Source organism: Notamacropus eugenii, chromosome 5, assembly GCF_028372415.1.
Source record: "Notamacropus eugenii isolate mMacEug1 chromosome 5, mMacEug1.pri_v2, whole genome shotgun sequence".
In the NCBI taxonomy this organism is placed as follows: Eukaryota; Metazoa; Chordata; class Mammalia; order Diprotodontia; family Macropodidae; genus Notamacropus; species Notamacropus eugenii.
The window spans coordinates 27569847-27595942 of NC_092876.1; the positions used below are offsets into that span (position 1 = coordinate 27569847).

General features: G+C 54.8%; 3 protein-coding genes across 10 annotated transcripts in view; 1 reads left to right on the top strand and 2 right to left on the bottom strand.

Annotated features, from left to right (window-relative positions):
- Positions 1-1417, top strand: part of PPP1R37 (protein phosphatase 1 regulatory subunit 37) — a 36670-nt gene extending 35253 nt beyond the window's left edge. The window contains exons 12-13 of the mRNA XM_072607988.1: positions 500-590; positions 685-1417. Of these exons, the coding sequence (XP_072464089.1) occupies positions 500-582 (83 nt within the window). The 3' untranslated portion in view covers positions 583-590; positions 685-1417. The remainder of the gene's footprint in view (positions 1-499; positions 591-684) is intronic.
- Positions 1418-2235: 818 nt separating this feature from the next.
- Positions 2236-9464, bottom strand: NKPD1 (NTPase KAP family P-loop domain containing 1). Of its 5 annotated transcripts, none has more exons than XM_072607993.1 (4): positions 8512-9464; positions 7004-7411; positions 5189-5320; positions 2236-4272 (listed from the first exon to the last, which is right to left on the bottom strand). In XM_072607993.1, exons 1-4 carry the CDS (start codon positions 8618-8620, stop codon positions 2495-2497), a joined length of 2427 nt encoding a protein of 808 aa, XP_072464094.1. In that variant the 5' UTR covers positions 8621-9464; the 3' UTR covers positions 2236-2494. The 5 variants fall into 5 exon arrangements, with proteins under 5 accessions (XP_072464094.1, XP_072464093.1, XP_072464091.1 ...); XM_072607992.1 differs by lacking the exon at positions 7004-7411 and having other exon boundaries at positions 8512-8966; positions 9325-9463; XM_072607990.1 differs by lacking the exon at positions 7004-7411 and having other exon boundaries at positions 8512-8655; positions 8891-9463.
- A 3560-nt stretch (positions 9465-13024) lies between these two features.
- TRAPPC6A (trafficking protein particle complex subunit 6A) lies at positions 13025-26035 on the bottom strand. Of its 4 annotated transcripts, none has more exons than XM_072608005.1 (6): positions 25863-26035; positions 16806-16873; positions 16427-16544; positions 14897-14980; positions 14438-14531; positions 13025-13905 (listed from the first exon to the last, which is right to left on the bottom strand). In XM_072608005.1, exons 1-6 carry the CDS (start codon positions 25944-25946, stop codon positions 13874-13876), a joined length of 480 nt encoding a protein of 159 aa, XP_072464106.1. In that variant the 5' UTR covers positions 25947-26035; the 3' UTR covers positions 13025-13873. The 4 variants fall into 4 exon arrangements, with proteins under 4 accessions (XP_072464106.1, XP_072464105.1, XP_072464103.1 ...); XM_072608004.1 differs by having other exon boundaries at positions 13025-14305; positions 25863-25980; XM_072608002.1 differs by lacking the exon at positions 25863-26035 and adding an exon at positions 17291-18294 and having other exon boundaries at positions 13025-14305.
- Between the last annotated feature and the right edge of the window lie 61 nt (positions 26036-26096).

Consider the following 26096-nt stretch of genomic DNA (forward strand, 5'->3'; position numbering starts at 1 on the left):
GGCCTGGACCCAGTAAGCCTGAGTGGTCCCCAGGGAGCCCATCTCCTCAGCTCCCCGCTGCTCTTAGGAGTCCTAAAGCCTGCCCTGGGGATCTAAGAGGGAGGCCAGGCCCCTGATGTCCCATGTGGGGATGCGCACGAATCCACTTTGCACCCCCAAGGTGGCAGGGACTGCATAGGGAGGAGAGCTTTGGGCTGTGAGGTTGGGCCAAGAGCCAGGTCAGACAGCCATCTGGACTCTTGTGCCACACAGACCTCCCAGGCCTCCTCAGACAAGTCATTCAGCAACACAGAATCCTGAGAAAGGGTCTAGGGGCAGGCACAAAGTTTCCACAATGGCAGAATGCTGCCAGCGGGGCACCAGGCTCCAGCTTAGGACAGCCCATCAGCCTAGGGGGGGCCAGGCAGCATTGTGCTGCTCATCAGGCCAACCCAATGGCCATCATGGGGCACTGGGGTCATTCTCACGAAATTTCCTCTGCACCTTTCTGAACCCATAGAACTGAGCTGCTCCAAGAACGAGAAGGAGCTTGAAGAATTGCTTTTGGAAGCCAGTCAGGAGTCAGGACAGGAGACACTGTGACACCTGAGGTGAGGAGAGGGGGAGAGGTGAAATGTGGAGGGGGGAGTAGGTAGCCAGAGGAAATGCGATGTGACCAGCTCGTCCCTTCTCTTCTTCCCCAAGGTCTTTCTCTGGTCAGGCTTCAGTGATCTGAGGCTCCAGCCTGTGCCCCGGATCCAGACTGCCCTCCATTCCCGCTCTCCAGGATGGAGGCCTGACCTGGGCCAATGTGGCCCCTGGGGTCGGGGGAAACAGGCACCTGAGGAAACACTACGAGGGACCCTTGGGAAGTGGATCAGCCCCCTCCCTTCCCTGGGTCCCCAGATCCCCATCTAAGCTCCTCTATTTATTTCCCCCTCCCCTCTCTGAGGAAGGACCAGAGACTGGGCCAGGCAGGCCCAGGGGGTGGAAGGAGGTGGGTTCTCTCAGGGAGGCACAGGGAGGGAGGTGCGCACAACTTGGGTCAGCCCCAGGGGGGCGGTGCTGGTAAATGGTACTCATCTGTGTTGTGACTGATGAGCGTTAAGAGCCGAGTCGATGGGCTTGGGGGGGGGGGGGTGCGGCAGGAAGGGGCAGGGTGTGGGGGTGAAGAGGGACCCGCCAGGCTGAAGGTCCCAGCTCTCTACTCAAGTGCAATAAATTTATCAGGGAGCTGGACGGTGTCCAGGCTGCCCCCTGGTGGGTGGAGGGGCTCCCTGGCAGGGGCTGGGAGCCTGCTTTTGGCTTTGCCCCTGGAGGACAGACTTCAGAGAGGGCAGGCTGAGGGGCAGGGACAAGCCCCAGGGGGCCGCTCTTCTCTCTTTGCGGCACACATCTCTGGTCAGACTTTTTCTATTAAACGCCTCCGTCGCCAGCATGGGTAGCCCCGAGTCCTTTTTATTCCTATGTTGACCCAGGGGGGGGTTAATGAAACATTCATGATTTGTGAGGGACAGATTTTCCATCTGCGGTAACTTGGGCCATGTCAGAAGAGAAACAGGACTACCAGATCAAGGAAGCAATATGATACAACAGGACTTTGAGGGAATAGGAGGCTCAGGCCCTGCCCAGGGGGTGGGGGGTAGAGGGTAGGGTGCTCCCATGTGGCCAGTTCTGCTGTCCACTTGACAGCAGCTGCTCTCTGGCAATGGGGGTCACCAGGGGAGGCCTGAGGGTCCCAGCACGAGACTGTAATGTGAAGACCCTGAGCTGGGTACACGGTCACTGCCTGGGTTGATGGCCCTGGGCCAGCTTCCTTCTATCATATTTCAGCTCTAAGTGCCCTACCCTTTTTGAGACTGAATCAATAACTGGTTGGGCAGGTGGCCCCAGAGCTGGGAGGTGAGGGCTGGGTTCCCCCCAAACTTCCATTGTTCTGGATGAGGCAGGCTGGGACACAGAGCCGTAATTAGTTGGCACAACAGGACAGCCTGGGAGGTACCAACGTGAGCTCATGACATACTGGGGTGGGAGCATCCTCTGGAAATGTCAGTTTACTCTGAGGAGGGGATGACCTGCTTGAGTGAGGCAGGAGGGTATGGGGCCCGATTCCGTGGGGCCCATGCACACCCATATATCTCTGTTTGCCTGGGGCACAAGTCCTCTCCAGGCTTCCCCTGACTCTCATTCTTGCCCTCCTACCAACCCACATCTCTCTCCTCCCTTCCCATGTGCAGTAGGGATGGAGACCCTGAAGCATGGTCTGTGACTTGTCTTTATTGCACTGAAGGAGGGGGTTCCAGTTTGGTCTCCGCATGTGCACATGCACACACTGCTGAAAGACCACCCCAGCCCCGAGTTCATAACACTGCTTCACTGGGAGGTGGAGAAGTGGAGCCACATGTCCTATGAGGAAGCTCCGATGAAGTCCGCCCCTCATGGTGGGGGCGCTTTGCAGGCCTCTTGCCACTGGCCGTGACCTACTCACCAACTGCCACTGCTTTGCTCTTAGCATTCAGGAATGAGGAGGATGGGACCCCTTCTCCCCCAAGTTCAAGGGACTGCTGGGCTTGCCAGCGTGGAAGTGCCGGTCCCGCAGATGGGAGGGTGGCTTATCAGAGTGAGTGGTGGAGCCAGTTGTGTCACTGCCTTGCGGGTTGAGGGCACGGATGCTCCGAATGAGCCCCATGCGGCGACGGATGGAGTGGTCCAGGTTTACGGTACAGCAGAGCAGGCTCTGAGCCTCTGCCACGGTAAACGGGAAGTCAACACCCAGGAAGCGAGCAAAGAGCTCCGGGTCACCGTCCAAGTCCACCACGTTCTGCAGGGCCTTGGTCATGGTGTGAAGCTCACGGCTGTTGTCATGGAAGATGCCCCAGAGCTGAGCCTGTGGGTCTGGGCCCCCCTCTACCTGCTGGTAGTCTTCCAGGCACTGCAGGGCCCAGCTGAGCCGGCAGGGCCATTGGTTGGCCAGGACCACCCAGGCCACAGCCTGACGTGGTGTGGGCCGCATGGCCCCACCCCGGACCTGGTGCTCGTGCAGCAGCCTCACTGTGATGGGCACTGTGTTGACAATCCGCCGCATGGAGACCACGTTGTCTGGGATGTATTCATACAGGCAATCCTGCTCATTGTGCAGGCAGAAAAGGGCCTCCTGGATGCGCTGCCCGGCCTCCGCTTCAATGCGGCCCTGGTCCTGCTCCCCTGCCACCTCCACATGGAGTAACTCTGTGCCCTCGGCCCCAGAAGGGGCCCCTTTGTGACTGCCCTGCAGCTGCCGCGTGATGGCCCGATAGAGCAGGTCGTCCCGGCTCTGGACAGCGTCCTCCAGGAAACGCAGCTTGGTCCGCCGCCCCATGATGGGCACCGAGAAGGGCAGCGTGACGGTGCGGTTGAGAAAGAGGTAACCATTGTCAGCCACTCCCTTCATAGAGCCAGCGTTCTCAAGGCACGATGCCAGAATGTAGGGGTCCACCACCAGGATGAAGATGAATGGTGCCTGGCTGTCGGACAGCAGTGTGTTGATGGCATTGAGGACGCCCACCACTCGCTCCGGGTAGCAGGTATCAAGACCAGTGACCTCCAGGACAATGCGGAGCCGCCGCCGCTGGAAGATCTCCAGGAAGCAGATGTAGTTGGTAAGCAGCTCCACCTCCTTCTTGACCTCACACATGAAACCCAGCTGGCTCCCAAACTTTTCCCGTGTGACCAGCCTCTCGATCTTCTTCCGCTGGCTCACAAACACATGTTTGCCCACTGAGTAGAGGGCCATGAGCAGGCCAGAGCCTGACAGGGTGGTGGCTGCACCCCCAAACACTTTGAGCATGCTTCCATGGCTGCTCCCTTCCCGCCCAGGCCCCCTGCCACCGATGGAGAGGTACAGGAGGCCCACGCCCAGGGCCAGGGCCGCAGCCAGTGCCAGGAGAATCAAGCACACCCTGCGGCGGCAGTGCCACTCGCGCTGGCAGAAGTCTGGGGCCATGGCCGGCTTGTTACCCACCACAGTGTAGACGCTGAAGGGCAGCGCGCCATAGTGGCTGCGGATGCCATCACACAGAGTGGTCACCAGCCCAGCCCACAGCTTGTCCGTGCCTGCGTACTGCCAGGCACTGAAACGGATGAACAGGAACTGCACGTTCTTCCGACGCAGGTGGAGCTCTGTGATGACGGGCTGGTAGAAGACCAAGTACCAAAGGAGCCGTGGGAAGCCCCAGCCGTGCACGTGGCGAGGCTTCCATCGCGCTTGCTGGAGCTGCTCTGCTTCCCGCTGGGCCGCCTCCTTCTGCATGAGGGCTGGGGGAGAGCCAGAGGGGAAGCCAGGGTCATCCAGGCTGGTCGCCAACACCTTGCAGAACCTCGGGACCCACCCATAGAGAAATAGCTGCCACCTCCTCGCTGCCTGATGACCAGGAGGACAGGGGTGGGAACCCAAGGTTCTGAGGCAGCCTACTTCTGATTCTGCAAGAGCCAGCCAGGACTTAATCATTTTCATCTCTCCCCAAGTGCCTGAGCACAGGATTCAGACACAGGTGCTCAATACATGTTTGTTGAATGAAAGGTTAGAGCTCAAGATTAGGGTTTAGAATTGGGTTAGGGCTGGGTCAGGATTAGGGTGGATCAGGAATAGGGGCTGCGGATCAGAGTTGGGAGCTGGGCCAACCTGGTTGTTAAGTATCGAGCTGGAGTTGGTTGCTATTTGTTTGGGGCTTGTCAAAGTTTGGATTTTGACCTTGGGTTGTGTTGGGGATGCTGTCAGATTGAAGTGACTCTGTTTAGTCTCTGAGGTTAGGTTTGAGAGGAATGGTCTGGGTGGTGTTTGGGCTGATTCAGTTAGTGTTGGGTAGTGGGTTAGCCATAGTCTGGGGTGAAGATCAGAACCAGCGCTGGAAAAATGCCAGGATTAGTGCTGCCTCAAACTAACTTGCCTTGAGGTCTGAGTTAAGCTTGAAGATCAAAGCCAAGGCATCCGTCATACAGGGGAAGCAGGGTTATTATTGGATTAGGACTGGGCCACAGGGAAGATGAGTTGAAGCCTAAGGGCTAAAGTTTACTGGGCAGGCTCAATGTTTGAGGAAGAGGGATGAGAGTTAGAGATGACTTTAGGAATTGGGGTCACGGTGTGACGGTGAAGGGAACTGAGGGTTAGCCTTTGTGAACTGGACCATGGTGGGGTGCATAAGGGACAGTGTACACCACACTCCCCAGCTACCTGTTATTTTGTCCAGCATCATGTGCAGTCGGCATCCAAAGGGGGCATAGAAGCCCACCGTCACAGGTGTGGGCACGTGGCACAGCGTCTTCGATAGACAGCTGCAGTAGACATCGTCCTCTGTCACAATGTCTGCAAGTGAGATGTTGGGCTGTGAGGCCAGGGCTGAGGCTCTCCCCCCTCCCCAACCTCCCATCTTCAAACCGCTCACCTCCCACTGACCAGACCAAGAAAGCCACCATCTTCCCCCAGAAGCAGCCATGTATAGGAAAACATTGTCCAAGAGTGCCAGACACCTAGGCCCTCCTTCCCCCATTGCAGTGAAGGAGGAAGAACCATTGAGCTGTGAAGTCCATACTCCCCACAGAGCCCCCAACCCTGGTCACCTTCTTAATGCAAATACTATCACAGTTACTATTATTCAACTCCCTACACTTGAGGTATGTTGTTACCTCAAATTCTAATCCCATTTCTAACCCCAAACCTTCCCTTCCTGTACTGGAAATTCTATTCTAACTATCCAAAATGCAAATCCTAATGCTAACCACATCCCTAAACTTGTCCCTTAAGTCCTCTCAGTTGGAAGGCACATCAGGCTTGCTTCACCTCGAACTTGAGCGTAACCTCAGTGTAGACTGACAAGACCTTGTCTGATGAAAGAAGGGCCAACATCAGCATATAACTATAATAGAGTGTTATATGGTCACTAGGTTTGAACATGCAAACAAGGGGATGTTTACAATCTGGGAAAGGTCATTGCCAACAGGAAATCTGGGAATGCTTCCTGAAGAAAGCATTTAAGTTGGGTTTTAAAGAATGACTAGGAATTTTAGGAGGTACCTCATAAGCAAAGATGTGGAGGTAGCTGCAAGATATTCATGGATAGAGCTCTGTCCATTTCTACAGGAGCCCAAAGAATAGGAGAAGCACGAAATGCCAGGTCATGGAGGACTTCGAATGCTAGGCAGAGGACTTCAAACTTGTGCCCCTTGGGCAATGGAAAGGGCAAGAAAAGCCAGATCTACCCATGACCCCATGAAAGGTGAAAGGACTGATGGTGAGGGCGCATAGGAGCGTTGGGAAGGGCAGACAGGTTATCCGACTATAAACCTGGATGAGAGGTGGATGACCTATGGGAGAAGACAGTGGACAGGAGAGATGTTTCCTGAGTGGGGGCAGTGGATGGCAGAGGAGAGTAACTAGAGCCCTGCTTCCAACTTGGTCCTTGTCCTTCATCAAGTCCCTGGATCTAACTGCCCTTGACCCTCACAGGAACACTCCTAACCTCATCCATTACAGCTTTAATCAGAGCCCCTGTCAAATGTCTCAGCTTTACTCTGGTTTCTAGCCAATAGGACCTCAAAGGCTCCTGGCACCACCTGATGGAGCAAACGGAATGGATGTTGCAGAAGAGACTTTCCTTCCTGCTTCCCTCCCCTCCTACCAGGCTGGAGGCTGTGAAGAGAAGCAGGGTTGGATGGTCAGAGGTGGAGAAGAGGCCAGGAAATAGCTCACACGTTCTGAGCCCAAACCCAGCAGCTGCTTTGAAGGTGACTTACAGCCTAGGCTAAGGGGAAAAGGGAAGAACTAGTGCCCAGAAGGAACCGATGGCCTCAGGAACCAGAGCTAGCACACAACCCTAGAGAAAACCTAAGATAGCCCTTGAGAAAGAGCTAATGGCCCCGAAAGCCGGGTAGAGGGAGGAAAACATTCCCCCGCCCAAAGAGATGAATGAGAGGTTCCCAAAATGTGGGAGTTGAGGGAAGAAGGTACAAACAGCCAAGAGCCCAGAAGTGTCTGAAGGATGAAAGCTACCACCAGAGAAGGAGCTGGCGCTACAGGCTCCAAGAGCTGGAAAGGGCCGCACAGGGCTGGGCACCCTGACTTCGGGATTGGTGTCAGCCATCGGGGTTGGGGGCAAGTCTGGATTCAAGTTGCCAGCAGGAGGGGAAGTAGTTCCAAGTGGTGGACCGCCTCGAGCCATCTTGTGGCCTTTGCCCACACGGTAGCCCCGGGCACAGTCTTCACCCAGACAGTGCCGGTGCCTCGGGGGCAGGGGGGCAGCACCCGACTGCCTAAGCCAATAGTCTCTATTCCTGGGGGCCTGGAAGGAAAGTGGCCGGGCCCAGGGATTCCCTGGGCATGACCTGTGGGCATGGTGGGCAGAGGCCATGGTTGGAGGCCGAAAGGTTGATACATCCTGGCGTCGCTGGTGATGGAATCCTAGAAAGAAGGAAGATGAGTGGGATGACCCAGGTGGGAGCCGAGGACAGAGAGAGGTGGGGCATGGGATACCCAAGTCCCTCAGAGATAGATGAGGCAGAGAGATGCCCACAGCGGGAAGGAAATAAAAGGCCTGACCCCACTGTGACCATGGCTGCATTTCCTCAGTTTCTCGCCCCACTCTGCAACATGAGGAGGCTGAACTGAGGTCTTGTCCAGCCATAACAGGTCATAGTGTCTGGAGGACAGGAGGGAGAGTGCCCTGGGAGCCTTTTTCTCCCAAGCTGATTTCAGTTTAGATGATTGGGGGAAGGACCAAATGGAAAAATGACAGGAGAGGATGATGCAGCTTGAGAAGAGGTGGGGGTCCTCTCTCCTAGGTCCCCCTTCTGGAGGGCTGCCTGGGCCCTCAAAGCCAGCCTAGCAGGGCATCCTTCCCCATTCCCTGGCCCTCTGCTCCCTCCCAGGAGGAGGGACTGTGGAAGGGAAGGGAAGGGGAACTGATGAAAGGAGGGTGGCATGGGACAGTGTCCTGGTGGCAGCAGGGCCCATGCAATGTGGCCGCCACAAAGAAGGTCCAAAAGAAAGGTGAGGGTGGTGAAAGGGGGCAGCTGCCACCTCACTCCCTCACCCCAGCAGAGGGGATGGAGACAACCAGTGGGAGGCAAAGGGCCATCAAGAGCCCTTTCTTCACTTCCCTCTTCTTTCTCTGTTTGGTTACATCCCCCTTTCTTCCCCCACTTCCTCCTGCCGTTTGCCCTCCTCATTCCCCTCTTCCCACTGGAGGGCCTTAGGAGGTAGTATACCAGCATGGTCATCATTGTCTGGTTGCTCCCCTTCCCCATCCAAAAGACTCCCTACCCCCACCCCTCAGCATCTCACACTGCAGCTTTGATAAACAAATGCCCTAGTTAAGACAGTTCTGGTGCCCTGTGCTTTCATCCCTCCCTTTTAGGAAGATTTCCAAAGCTAACGAAGCTGCCTCCACCAAGCTAATCTCCCTCGTTTCTCCCTCACCCCTGCCTCAAAATTCAGGCCAACTAGTCTGTCTCCCCCTCAGACTAGGAAGGATCAGGGGCCCAGAGGAGGACACCTTGTACCTTTCCCCTGGTAGCTCTCAGGGTCAACAAAGCGATCCAGACGGAATCGAGCCTGGCCGGTGGAGGGCATTGTCCCAATGGTGCCCACAGCAGCATAGGGCTTGGCCATAGGAAAGTTGAGTGCCTTGTGTGGTCAATCACCACCTGCTGAGAGTAAGAGAGGGCAGAGAGGCTCAAGACTTGAAAGGGGGCAAGGCAGGACAAGCTGTATCTCAGATTCTGAGGGGGTTGAAAAAGACAATAGGGAGATCCCCCCTAAGGATATCAGTTGGGAATTAAGACAGCTGAATTCTATCGACTGCAGTTGACCATTTGACATTTCCCCACTGAACCTCAATTTTCTTGTCTCTAAGATGAGGAAAATACTTGTGCTACTGACCTGAGAAAAACAAAGTATTTGTGTACTCCCGCTCACAACCCTTCCAACTTTGTCAAAGTTGAGTGTTGTCTCCTCACTGAAAAGTGTTAAGAATGAATGAGGTTAGGGATACGAGGGTTTGCCAGCCAAGTGGATGGATAAGAGGATGGATAAGGTCTGAGGTTGTCGTTTGGGGGAGCTAAGTATATTTAGGGCTGACTAAAGTTGTTGGAAATAAATCATGGGATACTGGCAAGGTTTGAGGAGTAGATAATAGCTGAAGGGCCAGGTTATCTTGGGAGAGAGAAAAATGAGATCTTGGGGGAACGGTAAATTTGGAGGAACAAATGAAGTTTGGGGGCTATTAAGGGAACAGGTGGATAAGGTTTAGGGAGCCTGGCCCTTCATCCCCTCCATTTTTGCCTCCTTCCCCTCCCCATACCCCTGCCCCATACCTGGTGGGGAGGCAGTTTCATCAGGGACCTCAGCTCCCTCCTAGTGCTAGCCGCATCCTGGGCCTCATTAGACTGAGTGGCTAGGCCCAGAGAAGCCCTAAAAAACCCAACCTAACCGGTCTTCCCACCTCCACCTCCGCCCTCACCAACTACAGGGATGTTCCCTTTGCCACCCCTGCCCCAAGCCAAGTAGTGCTGGGCACACCCACCCCCTCACCCCCTGACCAGCTTCCTTGGCTCATTCCTTCAGGAGATCCGTGAGCTATGGAACTAAGGACCTGGGGAAGGAGACAGGATGGAGAAAGATGAGGGGAAGAGAAAGGAGGGCAGGAGGCAGATACATAAGGGGTCCTTAGCAACCATCTAGTCTAATCTCCTTTTACAAAGGGGGAAGACCGAAGGCCAGGGAAGAATGGACTTGCCCAGGGAAACTCAAGGTGTATAACGCAGATTGCTAACCATTGGACCAGGCTTGTCCTAGGTTCCAGCCCAGGTCCATCAAGTGTCAATTCAAGTGTGACTTTGGGTCATTTCAGCTCCAAGCCCATTTGTGTATCTGGGCATGTCAGAATGGCAGGATTGTGGTGCTTTCTAGATGAGAGCCATTCCAGGGCCAGGGCTCTCTACCCCCTACCAAGGTAAGGAGGCCAGAGCCCTCCAGGCCCAGTACAGGTGACCCCCAGCCCCTTTGGGCAGCTCTAATTGGTAGGAACCCTCCTCCCCAATTACATCAAGCAGAAATCAGATTTTCTGAAACCGGTTATTCCTCATGCTGCCTCTTAACGCTGGCCCTTTCAACACTTGAAAGTATTGCTCCCTTTTCATTTTTAATTTATGTTCACCCAGGTAGCCAGTTATTCCTCCACCTCACCCCCAATGGCACGCTCTTTCCTATGCCTTTATCAGAGCCCCCGGGCCTCCTTCCCTCTTGCCCTGGCACTGCACCCCTTCTGTCTTCTTGCCAACCTCAGACGTAGAGGGAAGGGGTCAGGGTTGGTCTGTTGTCCTGCCCCAAGTCTGCCCCACCTGCTGTGGACCTCAGACCAGTCTCCTCTTTCTCCTTCCCCTAAAACACATTTCAACTGAATTGGGTGATGGGCATGCTCTGGAAGGCTGCTGGTCAGAATAGGAAACAGAATGGGGCAGGGATTCCGTTTCACCTTCCTAGGTGAGCTAACGTGAGGAAAAGGGCAAGGAAACCATCTCTAAGGTGTATGTGAAACGTGTTGCATTAGCCGAGGACTTCGAAGGCCAGATGAGTGAGGCCCGAGTGGGGCTCGGCCAGAGTCCTCACAGCCTTCTCCGATGGCAACAACTCTTCCTGCCTAGGAGTTCCAATGGTGATACTTTGCACACAGTGAGCGCTTGATTAAAGCCCATTCATTCACTTGTGACTTAGCCTGATTAACAAGATGGAAGCATTAATCCCTACCCACATTTAGGAGTCCCCACAATCAAAGCCTTCTATTCCTGATGTCTGCTGAGCCCCCCTCAATTAGGCCAGGGACAAGCCAAAATGGTTGACTCACTGTTCCTTGAATTAAGTCCGCACTCACCACCCACCACCCACCTCTCCAGGATTTCCCAATGGCTACTTCCACCTGGCTTTAAGAGTCACCTCCTTCAGGAAGACTTCCCTGATTCACTCTTCCCCTCACTCCCACCTCCTTAGTTCCTCTCTAGCAAGGCTTGATAAGCAGTACTGGTTCTGGACAGTCTTATCAGCACAGCCAACATTCTTCACAGAGCTGCAGCCAAGGCTCTCCCCCTCACCTCCCACCACAAGAAGCCTAGTCACAGCCAGTGCCTGACAGAGGGGCAAGGTGACAAAGGCCTGGCTGGGTGGAGCCCACCTGAGGCCCTGGCTGTGTGGCCATCATCCCCCAGAGGAAAGTCATTCAGCATCCTCCTTTTAGATAAGGGGTCACACAACTGCTCCCTGTCAAAGAGAGGACTCCACCCAAACTTGGCCTCTTTGGCAAAGGCGAGGACAGCCTCCCACTGGTGACCCTCCTTGGAGGCCCTGCCATGCTCCTCAGAACCTCCCCACCTCCACACTATCCTTAGGGCTGTGGTATTCCCATCTCAGTCACCTCTGCCCCTCTGCAGGGCAGAGTAAGGGCTCCTCTCAGATCCTCCCCTGGAAGCCCCCCAAGCACCATGTCCTCATCGCCCTCCTTGGAGGCCCCCATCAATAACCCAGGCACTGGAGTCCCTTTCCTGGGTCTTCCTGTCATGTCTTGTGTCCCCTCACTAGACTCTAGGTCCTTTTTTTCCTACTTGCATCCCCCATATTTAGCCCAGAACAAGTGGTTTATAAATTTGTCGTAACTGGGAAAGGCAGGGGGATTTGGACCTAGGTCTGGACCAGACCTGAGGTTTAGTGCTGAAAACACTTCCAGGGGAGGTGTAACTTTTCCTTTTACCCAAGCCACTGAGATATTAAGTGACTAGTCCAGGGTCTCATAGCCCTCATGTGACCAAAGGTGGGACTTGAGCCCAGATCTTCCCAACTCTGAGATTAACCATTACCTCTCATGACTAATTTTTAAAAATTCCTCCTCACCCGTCAGGGGCTGAGCTGGTCTGGGATCTTGCCTCCCGGACCACCTGTAATGCATGGTGAGGCCTTGCCTGATTTCCCCAGCTTCATGTATATCTCCACTACCTAGAGGGGATGGTGCTGTACTGAGAACACCTCCAGGCTCCCTTCCCCTCCTTGCCACGGAGTCCCTCTGAACAGACTTTGCCTCAGAAAACAAGCCTCGCCTTTGCTGCTGTATGTGCCAGGCACTGGGGAGGAAAGTCCAAAGGAAACATCCTTGTGTAGGAGGAGCTGTGTCAGAGGCTGTTGTCCTGCAAGCCCTCCCCTATCCATAGAGCAGTGTGTCCTGAGATCACCCCAGTCCTGTGACCATGGACATGTCCTTTTTGTATCCTTGGGCCAGTTTAATTTGTAAATAAAGGGCTTTGGACTTCATGGATTCCAGTGATGATCACAAACCCCAGTGGTAACTGGGCAGATGACTAAACCTCTCTGGGCTTTGGTTTCCTCATCTCCAAAGGAGATGACCAGACCAGACTAGACAGTGGCGTGCTGGGCACTTGGGGCCAAAGTCTGGCTGGCTCTGAACTTGGGTTGAACTGAATCTGTGAACTAACGTGGCATCCTACAACCCAACCCAGGATGGGGGCATCAGGAGACCCACATCCCCACCTCAGGCCCTGATACCTCCATTCCCCTAAACCCATGTCCTCTCCCACTGAATGGGGGTATAACCTCCACTGTTTACCCCTCAAGGGTGTCTTAAGAATCCAACTACTCTGGAAACCTCTTCACGCCAGGAAGACACCCACCCCAAGGGAGGTCTGAGGGCTCTCCCTCCCTGTGGGTTCAGACTTTACAGGTGCCCAGCCTGGGCGGGCATGTCATGGGACTGGGTGCACACCTGTGGCCTCTATTGTGCTGATGGGTGTGGAGGCGTTGCATTGTCTTCTCTGGGTTGGGCCTAGCCTTGTGTATGTCTGCCATGTGCATACAGGAGGATAAGAGCACTGTTCACACCCACAGGAACCTTTCCCAGTTTTGCCTCCCTCTTGGCCTTCTGGAGTCTGCCCCTTACTAGGGTTCAGCAGACAGAAAGAGAGCCCTAGGGGGTCCGAGGTGGTGGGGGGAGGAAGAAAAAAGCATAGCTGAGGCTTGGAGGCCAGGACCAGGCTTTATTAGAGAGAGGAGAGATAGCAGCCCCAGAACTCCACCATGGTTCTGACCTCCCTGGGGGATCCCCTCATACTCTGGGAATGACCGAACCTCCCTGAGCCCTTGGTCCTTGCAGCTCCTGATGCTGGCTGTCATGCAGGCTCCACCACTCCTAAGCACCTATGACTCTAGGACTCTAACTAACCTTGGGATCCTGTGGTTCCACCAAATATCCACAGCCCCAAACAGTTTCCCAGATTCCCAACTGGGGTGACATGCTGGGGGGTCCCACCACTCTGGGAGCACAGGATTAGTTCTGGGCCCCCATCTAAAGAAAGGCATGGAGAGAGGGAAAGCCTGTCCAGAAAATGGGGATCAGGATGGTGAGAAGACTGCAGACCATGCTAAGGCACAATGGAATAAAAGGCCTGGGGAAAACAAGCCTGGAGCAAAGAGCATGCTATGAGGTCAGGGGTCTTCCCATTGCAAGACCTTCCATCATTGGGTTAGGGTTTGGTCCTTGGGGGCACAAAAAGGAGCAGGATCTTTGGGTTGGAGATCTAAAAATCAGAACTGTCCATAAAGAGACTAGGTTGCTCTAGGAGGCAGTGAATGCCTGGCCTCCTGGTCAAGGACCATGTACAAGGGGCACAGAGTGGGCCTCCTCAAAGGAGAAATCCATTGTTCCAGCTTCAACATCTCCTGGTAGTCTTTTCCTTCCAAGAGCCCCAGTTTTCTCATCTGTATAATGAGAGTAACTCCAGTTCCAAGTCCTGGCCCTTCCCCATCTGCTGAGGCAGATTCTAGATCCCAGCCCTGGCCCCAGAGAGTGCTTGAGCCTGGGGCCTTTCAAGACTTGTGGATCACCACCTGGAACTTACCTAGAACAAAGACGACAGCAGTAAGGAGGGGGGACACATGATGTGCTGAATGGGCAAGTGACCACAGTAGGGCCTAGGTCTGGAACACTGGTCATGTCCCCTCTCGAGCCAGACAGCATGGCGCACATTCACTTTGGGGAGACTCTGGGTGAATGACCAAACCTCTCTGGGCAGTGGTTTCCTCATCTCCAAAGGAGGAGGGAGCTAGACTGCGGCCTCTCATCCCTCCAACTGAATGTTCTCACACTGTGCCAACTACGCTGGGTGGGCCTAGAGGCAAGGTGGTCTTGGCCACAACCTCAGGGTGATGTGGGCCAAAGATCACCATCAGAAAAGTCAGGCTCATCCCTGGAACCCTGCCTCCCTTCTGGGGGAGGGGGGAGGCCCAATGAACCTGCACCTGGAAGGAGGAAAGGAAGCTCTGTGACGAGCCTTGGGTGGGTTCAGGAGCCCTGAGTCACCATCCCACTGTGGCCACAGGCCTGCTGACTCTGCCCTCCTCCCTGGCTGGCCCCCATCCCTGAAAACTCACAGGCAGGCAGGGAGGACACGCTGGCAGTGACAGAGCTCTCAATGCCCAGAGCGCTGAGGGTACCTCGAAGAAGACCACACGTGAAGGCAAGAAACTAGAGTGGAAAGACAAGGTTGTATCAGCTGCCTCCTGGAAGGCCAGGTCCCAGAGCCTGGGAGACGGACAGGAGGCATGCCTAGGAGGAAGGCTGAGGATCAGTGAGGCTCAGGGTGCGTGCGCACGTGTATGTATGTGTGTGCCCTAGTGTGTGTATGCATGTGCCCTTGTGTGTGTGCATGTGTATGCCCTTGTGTGTTTGCCTGCGTGTGTACACATGTGTGTGCAGGTGGGGGAGACACCCACAGCACACTGCTCATCTCTGAGACCAGGGTCGGCCATCAGGACCAGAGCAGAGGGAGCCAGTGAGGGGGTGAGCAGCCAGTCCTTGTTACCAGGCCCCCTCCCTTACCCACCCAGTACCTTGGGTGCTTCCTCCAGATACTGCTGGCCCCAGGCCATCTGCGTCAGGAAGGGAAAGTTGTTATCTTGTAGGACGTAGGTACCCTAGAAGGGGACAAAAGCCAGTGGGGCTGGGCCTCTGAGGCTCCCCTGAAAACAAAGAACCTGGGACTGAATTGGTCACTCTGTGGGGCCTTCAGCAAGGTAGCCACCTCACGGGCCTCAGTTTCCTCCCTTATACAATGATCCGACTCACAGAACCCTGGCACTGAGAGTGACCTCAGAGGCCAGCCTCAGGCGCAAGGCTGAGTCTAAATCTGTTCTCCCATGGTCCAAATAAAGGGGCAACAAGTGAGGTAGGCACCCTCGCCACCTGGAGAGTTTCTGATGTCCCAGATAGTAAGATGTGCTGGTGCTGCCGCCTTCGCCTGTTAGTCACCACCTCGACACACACACACACACACACACGCAGAGACACAGAGACACACACATACCCCACACCCCCCCCCCCAATAATGTCTGAGTTTTTTCAACCACTGGGGTCCCACCTTCCATTCCTCCTCCCCGGGGGTATCCAGGATTGAGTCCAAAAATAGGCAGGACATGTCCTCGGCCTCCCTTCCGGTGGCCCATTGCCCTCTTTGTCCACTGACAGGTAACCATCTGTTGCTTGGCTGCCAATACAACCTGACCAAGCTGCTAAAAGACTCAGGCCTCTTGGCATCACCAGCTGTGTGGTCCACCCTCCCAGGGCTGATGGAATCAGCTTTTTGAACATCTGTCCCTCTTCCACTGGGTCCTATGTGATGCTAAGTGTCTCACAACTAGCTCTCTGGGGAAAACCATCCACACCACTCGCTGAGGTTTAAACTGCTTGTTTCCCATTTTCTCTGTCTCTCTCTTAAATCCAGACATCAACAAGACAGGAAATCAAGCCTGATTTGGAGCATTTTCAGATTTCCAGGGTGTGGACGCTCATGTGGAAAATTAACAATGGCTCCCATGAAATCCTGGGGGCCGGCTCAGGCACATGCCTGGTTCTCACCCAGGTGGATCCTGGGGCACTGACTCTGTTCCCCAGGGTGTTCAGGGGGCCCTGCCCTGGTCCTGGAGTTGTGGCTGGGCACGTGTTGGGGGAAGGGCTGGGAGGTACACAACAAAGCAGTCTATGACACTGAGGCAGAGGAGGGATTTTACAAATGACAAACAGAAGCATTGATTATGGCCCTACTGTGTGCCAGGCACTATGTTAAGTCCTTCACAAATATTTCATTTATCCTCTCAACCACTCAGGGCGGCAGAAGCAAGAAACTAAGACAGTGGCGAAGTGCCTTGCCCAGTGTTAGACGCTGCACTTGAACTCGGGTCTTTCTGACTCCTGGCCCAAGCGCTCTTTCCACTAAGCCGAATGGAGATCTGGATGTGAAGCCAAGACTCAGGACTTCAAGCTCAGGGTCTTTTCCAAGATGGCATAATAAGTCCAAGAACAGGGGGAAGTGAGTGAGGCCGGCCCCACCTCTGACTCCCAAGGATGGCCCCATCCTCACCTACCTGGTGGTTGGTCCTCAAGTTGTCCGTCTGCTTCCGGAATACAGCTCCCCACAGGTCCCTGCATAGGAACTTGATGGTGTCTAGCTCCTCTCTGAAGACCAGGACCCCTCGGGGCAGCCTGGGAGAAATACAAGCTTCTGACTGAGGTGAAGAAGGCAGGATCCAAGCTCAGCCCCAGGAGTCAGGGACAGGGGATATAGGGTGTGGCCCAAGGTCTAGGAAGGCCTGGGGTTGGGGGGACAGGAAAGGAGATCTAATACCACCTCCCATTTAGGCTCCTAGTACCCTAGGGGGGACCACTAACTGGGGGGCCTCCCTCTGCAGAAGGGTCTGGGAACCCCACCCCCAGTCTTCTGGAGGGTGGAGTCTTGACTCTCACCTCTCAGCCAGGCCCTGGCCCACACGGAAGCCCATGCCTTCCAGGACTGTCAAGCCTGTTCTCTGCCCCTAGGAGAGGTGGGGAAAAGGGGGCTCAGACAAGGCCTCTGGGTGCCTCACCTCCCAAAGAAGAAATTACAGGTGAATGATTTTGGATTAGGAATGGAAAAGTCTGCTCCCAGAGCTGGGATCCTAACCCTGGGCAAGCCCTGGGACACCTTTATTACCCTTCCCCCAAACTGCCAGGGAGGCAGCCGAGAAGCTGCCAAGACTCAGCTCCCAGGACAGGGTCTAGTTCATGACTCCTGCCTCATTCTCTGCTCCAGGGGGCCAGAGTGGAGGTGGGAGGCTCCAAGCCCATTCTCAGCTGGGAAGGCACTTCTTTCCTCCCATGAACCCCTCCCCAGGCACCACTATAAGCAAGTCTGAGAGGAGCGCTGCCCACACCTGGTTCTGTGCACCCAGGTAACTTCAGGGCTAACATACCCTGAGAAGTTGGTGACACTCCAGAGCCGGGCATATCATGGGCAGCCCAGAGATGCACAAGAGGAGGAACAGGGCTCTTGAGGGAGCAAGGAGGGAGAGACAAAGACAGAGGTGGGAGAGACCTGGAGCCCACCGAGTGGTGGGGCTGGGGGAGGGAACTCGAGGAGGGGAGGGGGCAAGAGGCCCCCTCTGTCCCCTTTCTTCCCTACCCTGGCCCCTGGTGACCCCTAGCCCAGCCACCCCTTGGACCTGGATCATCCCTGCCCATATTCAGCTCCCCCTTAGCAATGAATGCCCATGGGGGGAAGGGGCAAGAAATGGAAGAGCAGTAGGGGAAAGGACTCAGGGACAGGAAATGAGGAGAGGTGCAGGCCAGGTGGGGGCCCAGGAGAAAGGGAAGAATGATGAGATCATGTCAGAAGAGGTGGACAGAAGGCTAAGCCATCCATCAGGCAGCAGCTCTTATGGAACACACATGTGTGTATGTGCATGTACATGTGGGTGCATGCATGCATGTGTGGGTATGCAAGCATGTGTGCATGCTTGTGTGCCTGTGTGCTCTACCAAACCCAGAGAACACATGGGGAATGGACCCCTCCCTTTCTGAAGGAGCCTTGTAAGAGGGGAGAGGAGGACCCAGAGCCACTGCCAGGGCCTTCCCAATCACCTGGTTCACTTCTCTGTTTCTCAGGTATAGGGGCTCACTGAAGGCTGCCCAGCGAGATTTGAACCCAGATAGTGGGGAAAGGTCTGCCCTCCTTCCACAATGACCCAGGGCCTCCAGCATGGGGACGCTGGGAGGGATAGGAGGGGAGAGACACCGCCCCCCCCCCATCTCCTGGTCCTCCGGGCCCAGCTAGGCCTCAGGTTCTGCCCTGCTCAAACATGCCCCACAGAGTATCTGGTCTAAGGCTTTCTCTTTCCCCTGTCCTCCACTCCACCCACTCCCATTGTGGCCCTGTCTCCCCTGCTCCTCACACTTCTCTGGAAAGCCAGAAGCCACCTAGGCAGTCCTCCCAAGCTCTGTCCCCCCCTTTGGGTCTCCTCTGGTTCATCCTGCCCGGCCCCCATCCCCATCCATCTCCCATCCACAAGCTTATGAGCCACCCTCCATCTCCCATTCTCAACCTCTCCTGCCTCCAAACCATCCCCATCTCCCCCATCCTCAACACCTTCACTCTGCCCCACGGGCCCAGCAGCCCCAACCATCCAATGCTCTGTCTTCCCTTCCACAGGCAAACCCTATAAACAGCCATCATAAGGCTCTGGCTACTCTCAAGTCCTTGCAGTCTGGCTTCTAGTTCCTTCATGTAAATGACCCCATGATCTCTCTCCCACAAGTCCAGTGGTCTTTTCTGGGCACTCCCTCCTCCCTGGTCTGGGTCGCCCTTCTGGCTCCTCTCTCTGCTCAGCAGGGTCTGCACCCTTCTTCCGGCCCTCCCAATCCCATGTGCCTTGCCCTTCTATCTCCTTTGCTTTGCCAAGTCCTACCTGTCCAACTGCCCTCTGGACATCGCCACCCACAGCCATCTCCAACTCCAAACAGCCCAAATCTAATCACTGTCTTCTGGCCCCCTTAACTTCCTTCTTTCTGCCAAGGCACCATCTTTGCCAAAGTCACAACCTTGGCTTCCCAACCTCTCCTCACTCCCCTTTAGGGCCAAGCAGCTGCTAAGCCTTGAATTCCAGTAACTTGCCCCACCTCACCTAGACTTGTAATTGGTCTCTCTGCATCCAGTCTCTTCCTTCTATCCCTTGTCCTCCACACAAGTGACCATGACCCAATTCTGTTGGAGAAGCTTCAGTGGGCTTCCCCATTGGCTGGGGTGGGGTGGGGGTGGGGGGGTAGAACAGAAACTCAAAAGCCCTCCACAAGCCACCTCATGCCCACAGCCAATGCCAGCCTGCTGACATGCACAAGACAGTCCTGCCTTCGTGTGTACAGGCCATCTCCTCAAAGCCTGCCAGTCACTTCTCCTTCCCTTCCGCCTCTTGGAACCCCTAAGTCCCAAGCTCAAATGCCATCTTCTTCCTGGGCTTGTTCTCATATTGCCCAGCTGTTCATGCCCTTCTCTTCCAAATCAATGTACCTTCATTTTGTAAATACCCTGTTTATATTTATCTGTGGAGCATTCCTGATCACCCCAGTTGCTGGTGAATGCCTCCCACTGAACCCCCCAAAATTACTTTGAATTCCTGTGTCTGTTTTATACGAGAGGCTGGCTCAGTGGAGATGGAGCTGGCTTCGGAGCAAGACCTGGGTTCATGGCTGCGACACAAGCTGGATGGGTGACCCTGGGCAAGACTGAGCTTCTCAGTGCTGGAAGTGAGTCTGAGACTGAAGTGCTGCTGACCTGCCCTGGTGGGAGCTTCCTACAGAGAATGAGGTCCCTGAGCTGCTTACATACACAAGCACACACACACACACACACACACACACACACACGCACACACACAAGCACAGAAATGCACACACACATCAGACACAGACACATACTACGGCACACACACTATGGCACACACAAGCACACGTACACAGACACAGATGCATACTATAGCACACACAAGCACACACATACATCAGACACAGACACATACTACGGCACACACACTACGGCACACACACGCACACACACAGACACACACTATGGCACACGCTACCACACACACAGACACATGCACACACTACAGCACACACACTACCACACATACAGACACACACACACACACACTACAGCACACATGCTACCACACACCAGACACACACACTACGGCACACACACTACCACACACACAGACACAGACACACACTATGGCACACACAGACACAGACACACACTACGGCACACACAAGCACACACATACATCAGACACAGACACACACTCACTACGGCACACACACAGACACACTATGGCACACACAGACGCAGACACACACTACGGCACACATGCTACAGCACACACAAGCACACACATACATCAGACACACACACACTACAGCACACACACTACAGCACACAGAAGCACACACGCAGACACACACTACGGCACACACAGACACACACTGCAGCACACACACTATGGCACACACAAGCACACACACAGACACGTGCACACACACTACAGCACAGACACACATACATCAGACACAGACACACACTACGGCACACACAGACAGAGACACACACTACGGCACACACGCTACAGCACACACAAGCACACACATACATCAGACACAGACACACACTCACTACAGCACACATAGACACAGACACACACTACGGCACACACACTACGGCACACACAAGCACACACATACATCAGACACACACAATACAGCACATACACTACGGCACACAGAAGCACACACACAGACACACACTACGGCACACACACAACGGCACACACAGACACACACTGCAGCACACACGCTATGGCACACAAAAGCACACACACAGACATGCGCACACACACTACGGCACATACAGACACACATACATCAGACAGAGACACACACGACGGCACACACGCTACGGCACACACACATCAGACAGAGACACACACTACGGCACACACACATCAGACACAGACACACACTACGGCACACACACTATGGCACACACAGACACAGACACACACTACGGCACACACACATCAGACACAGACACACTACGGCACACACACTATGGCACACACACATCAGACACAGACACACTACAGCACACACACTACGGCACACACACACCAGACACAGACACACTACAGCACACACACTACGGCACACACACATCAGACACAGACACACTACGGCACACACACCAGACACAGACACACTACGGCACACACACTACGGCACACACACTACGGCACACACACATCAGACACAGACACACACTACGGCACACACACCAGACACAGACACACTACAGCACACACACGCACACACACACATCAGACACAGACACACACTACGGCACACACACTATGGCACACACACATCAGACACAGACACACTACGGCACACACACTACGGCACACACACTATGGCACACACACATCAGACACAGACACACTATGGCACACACACCAGACACAGACACACTACGGCACACACACTACGGCACACACACATCAGACACAGACACACTACGGCACACACACTACGGCACACACACATCAGACACAGACACACTACGGCACACACACTACGGCACACACACCAGACACAGACACACTACGGCACACACACATCAGACACAGACACACTACGGCACACACACATCAGACACAGACACACTACGGCACACACACTACGGCACACACACATCAGACACAGACACACACTACGGCACACACACACACACATCAGACACACACACACACTACGGCACACACACTACGGCACACACACATCAGACACAGACACACTACGGCACACACACATCAGACACAGACACACTACGGCACACACACTACGGCACACACACATCAGACACAGACACACACTACGGCACACACACACACACATCAGACACACACACACACTACGGCACACACACTACGGCACACACACCAGACACAGACACACTACGGCACACACACATCAGACACAGACACACTACGGCACACACACACATCAGACACAGACACACTACGGCACACACACTACGGCACACACACATCAGACACAGACACACTACGGCACACACACGCACGCACACCAGACACAGACACACTACGGCACACACACGCACACACACATCAGACACAGACACACACTACGGCACACACACTACGGCACACACACATCAGACACAGACACACACTACGGCACACACACACACACACATCAGACACACACACACACTACGGCACACACACTACGGCACACACACATCAGACACAGACACACTACGGCACACACACTACGGCACACACACCAGACACAGACACACTACGGCACACACACATCAGACACAGACACACTACGGCACACACACATCAGACACAGACACACTACGGCACACACACTACGGCACACACACATCAGACACAGACACACACTACGGCACACACACACACACACATCAGACACACACACACACTACGGCACACACACTACGGCACACACACCAGACACAGACACACTACGGCACACACACATCAGACACAGACACACTACGGCACACACACACATCAGACACAGACACACTACGGCACACACACTACGGCACACACACATCAGACACAGACACACTACGGCACACACACGCACGCACACCAGACACAGACACACTACGGCACACACACGCACACACACACATCAGACACAGACACACACTACGGCACACACACTACGGCACACACACATCAGACACAGACACACACTACGGCACACACACACACACACATCAGACACACACACACACTACGGCACACACACTACGGCACACACACATCAGACACAGACACACTACGGCACACACACTACGGCACACACACATCAGACACAGACACACACTACGGCACACACACACACACACACATCAGACACACACACACACTACGGCACACACACTACGGCACACACACATCAGACACAGACACACTACGGCACACACACTACGGCACACACACATCAGACACAGACACACACTACGGCACACACACACACACACATCAGACACACACACACACTACGGCACACACACCAGACACAGACACACTACGGCACACACACATCAGACACAGACACACTACGGCACACACACTACGGCACACACACATCAGACACAGACACACACTACGGCACACACACACACACACACATCAGACACACACACACACTACGGCACACACACTACGGCACACACACCAGACACAGACACACTACGGCACACACACATCAGACACAGACACACTACGGCACACACACGCACGCACACCAGACACAGACACACTACGGCACACACACTACGGCACACACACATCAGACACAGACACACACTACGGCACACACACACACACACACATCAGACACACACACACACTACGGCACACACACTACGGCACACACACCAGACACAGACACACTACGGCACACACACATCAGACACAGACACACTACGGCACACACACACATCAGACACAGACACACTACGGCACACACACTACGGCACACACACATCAGACACAGACACACTACGGCACACACACGCACGCACACCAGACACAGACACACTACGGCACACACACGCACACACACACATCAGACACAGACACACACTACGGCACACACACTACGGCACACACACATCAGACACAGACACACACTACGGCACACACACACACACACATCAGACACACACACACACTACGGCACACACACTACGGCACACACACATCAGACACAGACACACTACGGCACACACACTACGGCACACACACCAGACACAGACACACTACGGCACACACACATCAGACACAGACACACTACGGCACACACACATCAGACACAGACACACTACGGCACACACACTACGGCACACACACATCAGACACAGACACACACTACGGCACACACACACACACACATCAGACACACACACACACTACGGCACACACACTACGGCACACACACCAGACACAGACACACTACGGCACACACACATCAGACACAGACACACTACGGCACACACACACATCAGACACAGACACACTACGGCACACACACTACGGCACACACACATCAGACACAGACACACTACGGCACACACACGCACGCACACCAGACACAGACACACTACGGCACACACACGCACACACACACATCAGACACAGACACACACTACGGCACACACACTACGGCACACACACATCAGACACAGACACACACTACGGCACACACACACACACACATCAGACACACACACACACTACGGCACACACACTACGGCACACACACATCAGACACAGACACACTACGGCACACACACTACGGCACACACACATCAGACACAGACACACACTACGGCACACACACACACACACACATCAGACACACACACACACTACGGCACACACACTACGGCACACACACATCAGACACAGACACACTACGGCACACACACTACGGCACACACACCAGACACAGACACACACTACGGCACACACACACACACACATCAGACACACACACACACTACGGCACACACACCAGACACAGACACACTACGGCACACACACATCAGACACAGACACACTACGGCACACACACTACGGCACACACACATCAGACACAGACACACACTACGGCACACACACATCAGACACAGACACACTACGGCACACACACTACGGCACACACACACCAGACACAGACACACTACGGCACACACACGCACACACACACATCAGACACAGACACACACTACGGCACACACACTACGGCACACACACATCAGACACAGACACACACTACGGCACACACACACACACACATCAGACACACACACACACTACGGCACACACACTACGGCACACACACATCAGACACAGACACACTACGGCACACACACTACGGCACACACACATCAGACACAGACACACACTACGGCACACACACACACACACACATCAGACACACACACACACTACGGCACACACACTACGGCACACACACATCAGACACAGACACACTACGGCACACACACTACGGCACACACACATCAGACACAGACACACACTACGGCACACACACACACACACATCAGACACACACACACACTACGGCACACACACCAGACACAGACACACTACGGCACACACACATCAGACACAGACACACTACGGCACACACACTACGGCACACACACATCAGACACAGACACACACTACGGCACACACACACACACACACATCAGACACACACACACACTACGGCACACACACTACGGCACACACACCAGACACAGACACACTACGGCACACACACATCAGACACAGACACACTACGGCACACACACGCACGCACACCAGACACAGACACACTACGGCACACACACGCACACACACACCAGACACAGACACACTACGGCACACACACGCACACACACACATCAGACACAGACACACACTACGGCACACACACACACACACACATCAGACACACACACACACTACGGCACACACACTACGGCACACACACACCAGACACAGACACACTACGGCACACACACATCAGACACAGACACGCACGCACACGCACACACACGGCAGGGGGTGTGTCTCCGGGATCTCTCTCAGCAGGGGTTCAGGGGCCTTCCTAAGGACGCGCTGATGGATGGACTGGAAGAAGAGAGAACAGGGTGTGCTGGGAAAAGGGGAGGGGGGAGGAATAGGGACGGGGAAGTCCGGAAGCAGCAGGGGGACAGACAAGGCGGAGGGGAGAGGAGGGGAGAGGAGGGGAGAGGAGGGGAAAGGAGGAGGAGGAGAAGAGGAAAGGGAGACGGAGAGTCCTGAAGGGAGGGCAACAGGAGGCAGAAAGGACACAGGAAGGCCTTCCTGGCTTCACCTCGTCTCCCGAGCCCCGGCCCCCGCCATATGCGGCCGCCACCACCTCCGTGTGCAGCAGCTGGAACAGCGTCTCATCCGCCATCGCCGGCGCTTCCGCCTTTAGCTGTCACTGCGCGCTCCCATTCCCCGCCCCTCACGGTTCCCCGCCCACCTGCGCCGCATCCGGCACTTCCATTGGCTCAAGACCAAGCCACGTGATCCTCGCCACTCTTTCGCCCTAGATCCAGGATCC